The sequence below is a fragment of the Equus asinus genome, chromosome 6, assembly GCF_041296235.1.
Source record: "Equus asinus isolate D_3611 breed Donkey chromosome 6, EquAss-T2T_v2, whole genome shotgun sequence".
In the NCBI taxonomy this organism is placed as follows: domain Eukaryota; kingdom Metazoa; phylum Chordata; class Mammalia; order Perissodactyla; family Equidae; genus Equus; species Equus asinus.
This window is the reverse complement of record NC_091795.1, coordinates 16427045-16440485: the sequence shown is the minus strand read 5'-3', so window position 1 is coordinate 16440485 and position 13441 is coordinate 16427045. Positions and strand designations below refer to the sequence as shown.

The following is a 13441-nucleotide window of genomic DNA, read 5'->3' as shown; positions in this document are numbered from 1 at the left end:
GTTCAATAATTCGTGCTTAGAACACTTGGCTTTCCCACAGGACCAAGATCGACCGGCATGCAGCGAGCTTCCCACCTGCAGTTCTACAGTTTTATCATGCTGAGGTTCGCGGGGTCAGAGGCACTGTCTGTATAAGCGATTTGTATTTACAGTAACCTGAAATTTTCTTCTCAATAGGAAAGGGCTGGAAATGTTTTTTCCCTGAAGCCATGGACACACAAATAAAGGGGAAAAAGAAATACTTAAACCAATAGTTAAGTTGAAAATTTGGGTTAAAAAACTTATTTCATGAAGGAGTAGTTTACATTTTTTACCTCCAAATGCCCCTCTCTTATTAACTTCTTAACATGCTGCACGTTGACTTCTGTCCTCAGCACCTTAACGAATATGATTTGAAAAGGTGAACAATAACCCCTTAACGGTCACGCCGATGACCTCCAGCACTCCTCCTCCTTCAAGCCCTCTCTGTTCCGCTGGACGCTGTGGAAGCCCCCCGCCCCTGCTGGACCCAGCCAGCATCTCCTCCTCTTCCGGCACTGTGATTCTCCTGACGTTTCTGCTGGCTGCTTCTTTGCTGGTGTTCCCTTGAGACCTACCCTTGGAACAACTTCTCTTTTCCCTTTATATTCTTCCCATGGCTCACTTTAACTAAGTTGACATAAGCAATTCAAATCTAAAATGTCCAAGCCCGAGTTAAATACCCTAAAAGCATCTTTTGGGTTCTCAGTCTATAATACTGGTTCTTAACCTGCTGCACTTCAGAATAACGTAGGAAGCTTTTAACAAACATTGCTGTATGGACTCCACCCTGAGAGAATCCGATTAAAGCAGTTCGAGGTGGGACCCAGATGTGGGGATGTTTTTACAAAGCTCCTCTAGTGACTCTGCTGTGCCACTAGGCTGAGGCTCACTGGTCCACAGTATCAACGGCCATCCAACCACTCAGCCTAGCAGCTACCTCACCGTCATGTATGATTTGTCCTGCTGCTTCTATTCCCAAATCCAAATGTCAGCGGGAGGGGAGAGCGTGCTTTCCCCAGAGAAAGGACTAATAATCTGGCTGGGTTAGATTGATGACGGGCCCATGTTCACCCACAGGCAGGGTCACTGTGCCCCGCAGGCTGCACACACGGGTGACTCAGCCTTCCTTTTGCCACTGGGTGGGGTGAGGGAGGAAGCTGACTCTCAGGCAAGCTTGTGCCCAAGGGTCTCTCCTCTTCCTCAGGGGCTGGTTTCCAGTGTAATGACTGGGCTTTAGGCAGAGGAGAGACCCTTTAAAACCTTTTGTTAGGTCAGTGGTTCTCCAAGCGTTTTTCCCAGACCAGTGGAATCAGCACTACCTGGAACTTGTTAGAGATGCAAAGTCTATGGTTCCACTCTAGACGCACTGAACCAGAAACTCTGAGGGTGGCCCAGCAATCTGTTTTTTAACAAGCCCTTTAGGTGACTGTAATGACAGTTAATTTGAGAATCCCTGGCTTAGGCTATAAATTCCACCTGGACTCAGGAGAGCATCTGCGTTGGGCACCACGGGCACAAGATCTGCTGGTGATAACGTGGTGCCTCATTTCCTACTTCTCAAGACCTCTGTGTGTCTATATCCTATGGGTATCTCAGAAAGAAAGGTACCTGAAGTTCAGAGTAGAATTTGGGGAATTCTGAGTTACCTGGATGAAATTATCTAAACAACTCAGCATCACCATCAATTAATCAGTCAAACGGATTCTCCCTTTAAAATCTCTAATTCCTTTCTTATCTCACCCCCACGAACACTTCCTCAGCTCAGGACTTCTCCATCTGTTGCCTGGCCTGGAGAAATAATCCAGCACGAGCGTCGGGTTCCTCAGGCTTCACACCACTGTCTGGATGAACTGTCCCTGGGGCCACTCACCCTCTGTCTACCTACTCCCACCGTCACTAGACTCCTGATGGAGGATGCTGGCTGATCCCCTGGTCAACACTGACCTCCTTGGCTCTCTTCCTCATACAGTCTAAGCACCTGAAAGGCAGAGATCAGGCCTTACTGATCCCTCCATCTTCAGCGCCTTGAATGGTGCCCAGCACGTGTCAAGTGCTCAGCCAGTGTCTGCCAAGCTGCACAAGTTGATTTTGCACCTTTCTCAACGGTGAAATACACCGACAGTGTGACTTGCTACCTCAAGACCAAAAGCTTATCCCTCTCAATGCTTTATGAGGAACTTATGCAGGTTTCAATCAGTCACTCTTCATACCAAACTGCATGATTCCACTTATATAACATTCTTGATATGACAAAATTATAGGAAAGAAGAAGAGATTAATGGCTATAAAGGAGGGGGAAAGGAGGGAGTCGGAGGGGGAGGGAAGTGGGTGTGGCTAGAAAAGGGCACACAGGGGATCCTTGTGGTGATGGAAATGTTCTGTATCTTGACTCTGTCAATAGCAATACCCTGGTTGTGATACTATAGTTTTGCAACATGTTATTGGGGGAAATGGGGTAAAAGGTACAGAGATCTCTCTGCATTATTATTTACAACTGCATAGGAATCTACAATTATCTCAAAATAAAAAGTGAAAAAAAAAAACAGTGCATCTCAGTTAAATTTAAAAGCAAAAAGTCCCCAAGAGCTCACATGTAACCAAGTTGTGGCATGTTCATGGGGTGAGTACTAATCCTTGCCAACTATATTAATTCTTCAGAACGAACCAAGTGTTTACCTTTAAAAAGCTAAACACACTTTTTCTCATGCAAATAATAGGTCCATTTGGCCTGAAAGGCACCCTTCCAAACCCTATTCCAATTTTCTTTTCACCATGCCAAGGACTGCATCTCTCATTCTAATCTTGTCCGAGAAAAAGGAAAGATTTACAGAGGTCTACCTCACAACTGACCACTGCCATACGCTGCTTCCCTCACTGAGAAGAGAGGAGGAGGACAGTGTATGAAGTGGACAATGGTTTTCTCTCAAAGCCTAATATCACAGATGGACACTCTACGCATGATTATTTTAAATGACACGCTGCATGAGTTAATATACTGCAATTACAAACCCCGTCCTTAGATATTTAGGAATGTCCTTTTTTTTCTTTTTGAGGAAGATTAGCCCTGAGCTAACATCTGCGGCCCATCTTCCTCTACTTTATATGTGGGATGCCTGCCATAGCATGGCTTGACAAGCAGGACATTAGGTCCGCAGCCAGGATCTGAAATGGCGAACCCCGGGCTGCCGAAACAGAGCCCGTGAACTTAACCGCTGCACCATCGGGCCAGCCCCATAGGCAGTTTTCATTTTTCACCATTATAAAATATGGTGTATGTAAGATTATTTCCTGATGCTAAATTTCCAGATATAAGCTTACTGGTTCAAATGATGTGTGTGCATTCTTTCTTTTTATGGCTTTTGACATACTTCAGAAAACTTGCTGCTTTCTGCAATCTATGCATACACAAACTTCTTTGTAGCATAACTACCACTGAAAATTATTTTCTACATATAATCTATGGGTCCTAGGCTACTAATACTTTTAGAAATATATAATTTGTGTGCCTGAATAAAAGAAAGTGAGAACAGTTATTTGACAGAATGATTTGGGTGTAAGCCTGTCTACGCAGCAAATCAGAAGATAAGCCTGCCAGAGACAAGGCTATTATGACAAGCTACAGCAGACTCTGACGTGTGGCTGGCCGGTGCTCTCACGTGACAAGCTCCCCTGCTCTTGTCTTCACGTCCTGCCTCCAGGGGGCAAGAAGAGGTCTAAATGCCCCCGTGCGTCCCTCCCTCAGAAAACGCTGGCCGTTCTCCCTCATTCACATGGCTGGTTGGAAGAGCAAACCTGGGTGCCTTCTGAAGCCCCAACTATCTACCTCATGCTCTCTCCTGCCATGTCCAAATACACAAGTTCTGATAAGAAGTTTCAGACCTGGAAGGGAAGCAAGAGGCCTCACTTGGACTCTCAGCGTAAGATTCTTTCTCCACCTAAGTTCTGTCATTGGCAGGGAGGTGGTAGGGAGGAGGTTACGGGGTACCTGATGGTGATTAAGACAAGTGTACTTCATTGCTCATTGTGTGCACACTTCTATGGCAGAAGACCTGAGAGAAAAAAGGGGTGCACGGTAGAAAGCCAGGCACCAAAACCCATCTCACCCTGCTAACACCTGATAATCATTCATCAAGACTCAATGGCTAGTACGAAACACTCCCATCCAGCTTGGAGAGGGCATACTTTCTGCAACTCTCCTCAAATCAGATATTCAGTTGGTGGCTGCTACGCCTGCTCTTAAAAATGGTCAGAATGAAACAGTTTCTTCATTGCTTTAAAGCCTAATTAAGTACATTTTTCCTAATAATTGAGTGAATTCAAAACTCTTCATAGACAAAAAACATTTGTCTCTACCTGGAGGGCACCTTGGTGCTAACACGCGTGTACAAGAACACAAGGCAGGCTGCTAAATATTTGTGACCGAGTGCTATCCACTGCTCATGGGTCTCACACCTTCACCTCGCAGTGAAGTTCTGACCCCTATCAGATACCCCAACTGTGAACTGAATATATACACACCCCAGTCAGCATAAATGCTGTGTGTGTGGGTGCGGCTAGGAGTACATCTGAGAAGCAAGATGCAGATGAGGAGTCATGATTTCATGTTACGAGGCCAGTCAATATAGAGCACCTGTGTGGGGAACAGTCCCATATTCTCCTCAATAAAGACACAATGCCCATTCTATCATTCAGTGTCCTCAGGTTCAAGCAGGAATGCAATGCCAACAAAGGCTGTTTTTTCAGATGAACTCTGATACTTCCTCTTCCTGCATGAGAACTACATAATGATGTTTTACTTTGCCCTTAGCTGCCAGGAAATTTGCAGCTCAACTTAATACTTAATGGTAACAACAAACTTTATTCTAGGTTTCTGTTGAGATAGCACCATAATTAAAAGCAAACAGATAAAAAAATAACTACTTTCTGACTTTCACTGTTTTATAAATATGCTTTAATAATTTTAACCACCTCCAATCATTTTAAAAGTAGGCAAACTGAATTATAAATTTAAAGAACATGTCCTGCTCGTTGACTTTTTCTTTGTCTTCACTAAGTAGTGTAAAAATGAATTTGTAATCACTAGTTTGGCAAGTTGCTTTGGTTGACTCTCTCTCACTTTAAAGCATTTCATTTAATTTCCACCCAAAAGAACTGCTTCAGGGGAGTGTGAATTACTAGAGCCAATGGTTTCTCTGAACACGCGCAGTCCCCGGCAGCTGTGGACCCAAGCCCAGGCTTAGGCAATGTCAGTGACAACACCTGACGGGAGATTCTGGAGAATCTCTACAGAATCACCAATTCCGGCAGGAATGTGTCTTCCTTCTCATCCTGTGGCTGCTTAAAAGGTCTAAAATGAGGCCAATAAATTATACAGACCAACACACAATTTACTTGAGTCAGTACTGGTCGTGTAAATTTATTTTCCTCTATTTATTCTGAAATAATACCTTTATAGGAGTATGATAAACTAAAACACGCCAAAAGTGCATATGAAGAAAATTCTTCAGAAGCTCTTTAGCTAAAGTAAATATTATTTTCAAAATTATAGCAAGCATTATTTTTTCTTATTAAGCTCTGTGCTTAGATAGCAAAGATGCCTGTTTAGCCCAATAGAAGGTAGAAAAGAATTCCTATTAAGTGAAAAAACCTTACTTCTATCCCAGGGAAGGAGTTAATACTGAGTTTGAAAGACCCATGATCTATTTTGTTGTGGTTCTTCTTTCATCGGTATACCGTTTGCAGCACTAAGCAGAACCCATAACGTACACCAGACTAGGGAAAAAAGGTAGCACAACCCAAAGTTCATAGGATACAGAGGACAATTATTTAGGGTTTTCATAAAATTAAGACGTTCAATTAGATTTTGGATTTGTTTATTCTAGAAATAGTATCATGGACATTCATAAACAAACTGACTACAATTTAACGTTGGGAGAGGACAGCTTTTGTGCTTCTGTTTAGGTATTTCTCTCCAACCCCTTTAAGGGCAGTTCCTTGCCTGCCTAAAAAACCACTAGATGGGACCAGTGCCCACCTCCCAAGGACACTTACTGGTTACTTTCCACTAGTGGGTGGGCTTATAATGGCCAAACACAGGTTATCTAATCGCCCGTGGATCCTGTTAAATGCAGATTCCTATTCAACCCAGCAGTTTGGGCTGGGGCCCAAGATTCTACATTTCTAAAAGTTGCCAAGTGATGTTACTATTGCTGGTCCTGGACTGCAAATCCGGGTAGCAAGGCCTTAACAGACTCACCCCATACCCTCTCTTCCAGGGAATGGCTCCTCTATGTGGGTAAGCCACTGCACTTCCGGCCCCAGGTGGCCAGCTGACCTCAGAGGGCCAGCTTCCCTGGGCCAATACTAGCCCTCTTCTCTGCTCACTCTTGTCCAGCTTCTCTGCCTGTGTTGGACAAACCAGGTTAGATTGACTCCGAGGACCGGTTAGCTCTGCTTGTGGGACTATAAACATTAGTAGAGGAGGGAGTGGGAAGCCTACGGACCAAGGCCCAGGCTTCACCCATACTTATCAGACGCCCTGCTTCTGGAGGGAGGAGAGGTTAGGATGGGTTTTGTAATTTAGCTCTGAATCTAGTCTGTCTGTCACTCAGCATGCAGCCTGGAAGGCCGGGGGGGGGTGGGGCGGGGAGGGTGACCAATCAGATCCACGCACCGAGAACGATCTACATCTAGGACAACTACACACCCACTCCATTCCTACACACTCTGTCAGCCTCTCCACCATAGCCTAAAGATCTCCTGGCTCTTCACTAAAGAGCCTGGCATGAGACTCACTCACTGACCTCTCTTATCAGTGACTCTGAAATCCAAATTTCAAAAAGCTCTCAAAGCTCTTTTTCCTTAACTCATTTAGAAACAAAAATTGATGACTGAACTTTTTTTTTTTTTTCCAGGAAGATTAGCCCTGAGCTAACATCTGCTGCCAATCCTCCTCTTTTTGCTGAGGAAGACTGGCCTTGAGCTAACATCCGTGCCCATCTTCCTCCACTTTATATTTGGGACGCCTACCACAGCATGGTGTACCAAGCAGTGCCATGTCTGCACCCGGGATCCTAACTGGCAAACCCCAGGCCGCTGAAGTGGAACATGCGCACTTAACCGCCAGGCCACTGGATCAGCCCCTGATGACTAAACTCTTTTGGTGGCACAGCCTAAGCTGAGCTGACGTGGGGCTACTTTTATAGTCTTCTGAATTACATGGTATATGCACTGTATACCTTTCCAAAAATCTGAATCCCCAAACACAGGTGACTCCCAGACTCGTGTAAGGGACTGTGGACCTCTAGCTCTGTGGCCTTGCTGCTGCCAATGGGCTTTACTTCTGTTACTCTTCCACATCCCATTTCCGAGGCTGCACCTAAGAACCTGCTATTGCCCAGAACTGCTTTTTCTCTGAAACCCTAAACTCTCCTGCCTCATTTTCATGCCTCAGTCTCCTATCATCCTCTTGCTTCCACGATCCCTGCAATTTGACTTGTTGGATCTCCCAGCCCTTGACTTGTTCATGCTCTCCCTGTCTGTGAGGTTTCTTCTGGATTAAGGTCCTTCCCTATCCTGCTAATTCCACACAGCCTGGCACATCCTCCACTCTCCTGCGAGCATCTGTGACATTCTTACCCTGTATCTTTTTGCTGTTCCTGTCCTGTAGAACTCCAACACTGTCTCAATCCATCCACCCAGCCTTCGGTCTGCACCTGTGGACTGCAGAGCATAACGGAGAGAAAAGACAGAGGTTTGCGGCAGTGCCACGGAGACCCTCAGCGGCGTCCCCAGTGTTGCCCGAGGGGCTGCTCTGCAAATCCAACTCTCACGTGCCCTGGACTCCCGGCTACAGAAATCTCAGCTATCTGGAATGTGACTATTCTGAACTGGCTCTACTTTCTGTTTCTACCCTACCGCTTCTCCCTTTAGGCTCAGCAGCTGTGATTTTAGCTCAAATAAAAGCTCCCCTGTGCCGTCTCTTCATCTCTATCAGTTCGCCTGCATCAACATGCCTGAGGAATAAGCATCCCTGCTTTTATAATCTACTGAACTGGGTCTCATGCCACCCCACCTCCTTGGGCATTTGTTTTCACAATTATCTCGTTTGCTTCTCCTTTCTGGAGGCGGCCGTGTAGTGTAGTTACCATCTGAGGGGTTACAGTCAGGCCTGGGCTTGGTTCCCATATCTGCCTGACGTTACCTTTCTCAGATTGCATTTCCTCACTGCAGACACAGCAACGCCAATCACCAAGGTGCACGAGGCGTGTGCAGTCCTGTCTGGAACATTGTCCTTGAGACGTAGATATTTTCAAGCACCTTGTTCTCCATTTTTTTTGTCATTAAAAATACTACCACGCGTGGGCCTGGCCCGGTGGCATAGCGGTTAAGTTAGCAGACTACGCTTTGGCGGCCCAGGGTTCGCAGGTTTGGATCCCGGGCGCAGACCTATACACAGCTCATTAAGCCATGCTGTGGCAACGTCCCACATACAAAATAGAGGAAGATGGGAACAGATGTTAGCTCAGTGACAATCTTCCTCAAGCAAAAACAGATGTTACCTCAGTGACAATCTTCCTCGAGCAAAAAGAGGAAGATTGGCAACAGATGTTAGCTCGGGACCAATCTTCCTCACCAAAAAAACCCCCACCAAAAAACACAAAACAGAATAACCACTACCACACAATATCTGCATCTCTTATTCTTATTAAAAATTAAAGAACATGGAAACTATAGATTAAAGGGTAAACACTCCCTTTCACTCACTCGCCCCCAACACATACACTAAGCAGTGGCCACTGTTAACAGTCTGATGTGAAAGGTACTCTCCAGCCACAGCAACCCGGTTTCTAGTCCTGTCACTTCACAGAAACTATTCTTGCCAAGGTCAAATAATGTCCTAACTGCCAGGCTCTGTTCTACTTTGCTTCCTCTGGCCTTGCTGGGATATGCTAACCATATCTTCCACTTGCTTTCTGTCATGCTGTCTGCTGGCCGCCTTCTTGCTGGCCTTGCTCTCAGGAGTCTTAGCCCTCTGCTTGTTCCATTTCTTACCCTCAAGACCATGTTCCAAGCAGACATTTCTGCTGGGATGTTCCAGAGCCACCTTCCACTCAGCAGGCTAGAGATGGTGTGCACCATTTCCTTCCCTAATAACTATCATGGCAGTAGCTACACCCTACAAAGTAAGTAGTAGCTATCCTCTCCATCTTAAAGAGAACAAACGGAGACTCAGAGAAGTAATTTTCTCCAATGTCACACAGTTAGTAAGTGGCAGAGACAGGATTTGATCTGGGCCTGACTGATGGTAGCACCTGGCCTTGGGACCCCACATCACTCTGCTGCTCCCGACCCTACATAAAGCCACCCTTCAGATGCCAAAGGTAGAAACAAGGATGGCTGCAGATTGCACTACTTGTTCAGTTAATGCAGATACTGAGAACTGACTGCACCAGGTTCAAAGCTTTCTGAGGTTTTAACCCTCAATCCAGCAATGGCCGCTGCCCAGTCCCTAGGGCTTACAGTTATCAGGGGAGAAACCACAGAAGTACAGAATCTAATGACTGTCCAACTGTATGAGGCCCTGCTTAGGCCAGCCACGAACAGAGGGCATTTCTGGGCTCCACCTTCACAAGGAATAGTGACTGGAGGCATAAGCAGGGAAATGGCTGGCTGGCCTGCGAGCCACTCAACTCGGAGACGGCGGGATCTAGGGAGGTCACATTCATCTGACGAGAGGTCACTGTGAATACTCTCCAAAGCTAGAAACGACAAGAGTCACTAATAATGTGGTATCCACGGTCCATCATTAAATATCTTTTAGTAGGTCGACTCTAGGACCACTGTGAAAATTAAAAAGCATTTTTTAATTGTAAAATTTACACTCTAGAGGAATGACCCTGCAAATAAAAATGGACCTGTCACACTGAGGTTAGAGGACCAGCTTAGACACAGGCAAGGAGCATTCCACTGATTGCCAAACTCCCTGTCAGAAAGGATAATATATGTTTCTATTATCCATGCCCTCAATATGGGAAAACACATTATGCAACTTGATCTAATAAAAACAAGAACTTTAAGCATTCATTTAATCCCACTATAAAAATTACCCTAAAATGTATAAGCTCTATTAATAATGAGTTAACAGAAAAAAAGATTTCTGTGGAAGAAGTTAAATAACATTCAAGACATTTTACTGTTTTACAAATCCAAATGCAGGTAATTCTAAGAGGACTCAACACAACTAGTCTTCGGATCACTGGGATTAATAAATTCTCTAGAAGAAAACCCTGGCTCTGGGGCGTCAGGTTTCTTCTGGCCTCCTGGGGCTGCCATGTTCCCTGTTCCCTGTGTAAGTCCTTGGTACATCAGCGAGGGAGGCACTTAAATACACTTGGAATAACATTATTAGCATGCTGCCACAGGAGAGAAGGGAAGATGCAAAAAAGTTCAGGCTCTAAGGGACTGAACTGAAATATAGCTAGAGGACATTTACTAGCTTTTACATTTGGATTTTGGAAGTTACTAATCAGCCCACCTACATATGTGTGGTATGTGGACTTCTAAGGGGGCTCCAATGAGCCCCACCTCCTGGTACTGTATTTATGCTCCTGTGGAATTCTCTTTCCGGGAGCGTGGGCTGGGCCACACTTCTATTGAGCAGAGAATTCTGCAAAACTGATGGGTGTCACTTCCAGGAGTAGGTCATAAAAGACTGACTTTCACTGGGCTAGCTTGTTCTCTCTTTTGCCTTCTTGCTTGCTCGCTCTGGTGAAGCCAATTGCTTTGAGCTGCTCTATGGAGAGGACAGGCTGCTGGCCACAGCCAGCGAAGAATCGAGACCCTCAGTCCAATAGGCCATGAAGAATTGAATCGTACATCAACCACCAGAGTGAGCTCAGAAGCAGGTCCACCTTGAGCTGAACCTTAAGATGTCTTCAACCCTGGCCAACACCTTGATCGTAGTCTTATGAGAGCCGGAGAACCCAGCCTAGCTGTACCAGATGCCTGACCCACAGACACTGTGAGACAGTAAATGGTGGTGTTTTAAGCTGCTAGGTTTTGGGGTAATTTGTTAATGAGAAAACAGAACTAATACAGTATGCAGAACTCTAAAGGAGGGGTCAGCAAACTTCTTCTGTAAAGGGCTAGACAGTAAATATTTTCACATTTGTGGACCTCGTATGTCATAACTACTCAACTCTGCTGTTGCAGCACTTCGGAAAGCAGCCAGACATACGTAAACGAATGAGCATGGCTGTGTTCCAGCAAAACTTTATTTACAAAAACAGGCGGTGATTTGACCCACTGGCTGTAGTCTGCCAAACCCTACTCTGAAGTGGAATCCTAGTTTTGAGTTAAAGGGCAGACGATATCCATTTTACCACTATGGTAAAAATTATTTTAACAATTAACAAAAAGCTCAACCTACCACAACACCACAATAATCACAGGCAGGAAAGGAAAACAGTAGATGTCCAATAAATTTCTCAGTGTGGTAAGTAATCTAAGAAACACAAATATCTTTCATGATAAATGGACACCTCTACTTGCATTCTGACAGGGAAGCGCTGAAGTCCAATACTGGAGAGAAACTTGAGCCAGAACACCTACTGAAGTAGCTGTTTCTCACAACTACGATCACAGCAGCTCTTAAACGTGCACTAGCTTTCCCCTCAGGCATCGCGCTTCTCTGACAGTGAGAACAGACGATTACCTTTGCTTTTTGACAATGGTGATGGCGGCTGCTCTGTAAACACTTCTAGGGGCGGGGAGTCGTGGTGGTCGAAGTCCTTGTCCATGGCTTCTATGAGACTGGTGATGTCGGAGTCCTCTGAGCTGTGCCTTGTGCTGCTGGCACGTTCTGGGTGGGAAGGGTGCACGAGGGGGGCGGGTGACAGCCTTTCCGGCTGTGGCTCCTGGTGCTGAGGCACTGGCGGTGGTGGTGGAGGTGGAGAGTGCTGCTCCAGCGGGCTGTGGACATGGTGCTGGCTGCTGTGCTGGCTCTGCTTCGGCCCTCGGGACTTTCTGCCTGCTGCATGACTCTGGGCCACTGCACTGGAATCTAAGACAAGGGGGCTTGCTTTGCTAGCCGACTGTGCATTAGTCCTGCTAGAGGTACTTGAGCTGTTTTTGGCTCTGACGTTTTCCACGTCAGCTGAGTTTCTATTGCTGTGGCTGCTGTGCGGGTGGACTGACGGGCCACACTGCTTATGACTCCCTGCACTGGGTCGGGATGACGAGCCACCTGCTCCACAGAACCCCCTGCTGTGACCGGGGTCACAGCTGAGTGTGTTCAAGCTGAAAAAAGGACCAACTGCAGATCAGTAAACAGCAACCTACAAAATCTAAGATTAAAAAAATTTTATTTCATCAGTATAGCCACCACAAATATAAACTACTGTGAGGAAAAAACGGCAAGAAATAGGACGCTTTTCACAACTCTATAGGTTTGTTCTATCTGAAAATTTAGGAATCGAGTCAATGATACAACCAAGAATATTTTAACCCTCACTACCATAATAAAAACATGGTATTTGCTATGAGTTCTTAGTAATTGAGAGCTATACACAGGGTATTATTAAGTAATGAGAATTAAGACGTCCCCCCCCCCGAGAAAGGAAGAAACTTGGTTCTTCCTTTAATTACACAAGCCAAATCTACGTATTCTAGAGCATTTATTTCCAGCACGTGCACATACTTTCCTTCAGATGAAATACCAACGATTCTCCTGAGATCAAATGGTCTTCCCACATCAAAGGGCGGGTTCGAGGCCTCAAAAGATAGTCGCCTTCGGAAGGGCTCCCAAATTCCTTGAGCTTCTAAATAGGCCGTTCCAATTACCAAAAGAAACAGTGCACTGCCGGGTACAGAAGTCAGAGAATTGGGTTCATTTGTTAGTGCAAGAATAACAAAAGCTGATATGAAAGGCAGAGCTTCTTGGTAAAGTACAGTACGATATAAAAACCAAACATGCCTGTGACAATTTTTAGTGGAGAAGACACAATGCGCCACAGATAAAAGTGTGCACATCAATTTTTCAGAACGCCGACTTAACACAGAGGCTTATCTAGAGGAAATCACTATTTGTGTCAGGAGGATACTTTCCAAACTTTTACCAAGAAGCAGCTTTTATCTTTTTGGTTTTAACTCTGTAGGCCAACTCTTTTCCCTTAAAGAATGTGTGGGCTAACAATATAAATTAATTTAGAGGTAACTCTAATTCTCAAAACACATAAAGAAATATACTGAAAAAAAGATAAGGATGTTGAGGATTTAAAAAATATTTCTAATCAGTTTCATGTTGCACAGGTATGATTCAAGAAAAACATACTATTATGTTGAGTAAATTACATATGCCCAAATCAAGAAACTTTACCTGGTAAATTATGAGTGTTTTTTCCTTGAAGAAATTAACATG

At 45.0% G+C, this 13441-nt stretch overlaps 1 protein-coding gene across 2 annotated transcripts in view; it reads right to left on the bottom strand.

Annotated features, from left to right (window-relative positions):
• TMEM131 (transmembrane protein 131) overlaps positions 1 to 13441 on the bottom strand; it is a 219633-nt gene that overhangs the window by 20854 nt on the left and 185338 nt on the right. For both annotated transcript variants that reach the window (XM_044772935.2, XM_070511663.1), the window contains exons 30-31: positions 12722 to 12880; positions 11738 to 12321 (exon numbers count right to left, since the gene is read on the bottom strand). In XM_044772935.2, coding sequence (XP_044628870.2) covers positions 11738 to 12321; positions 12722 to 12880 — 743 coding nt within the window. The remainder of the gene's footprint in view (positions 1 to 11737; positions 12322 to 12721; positions 12881 to 13441) is intronic.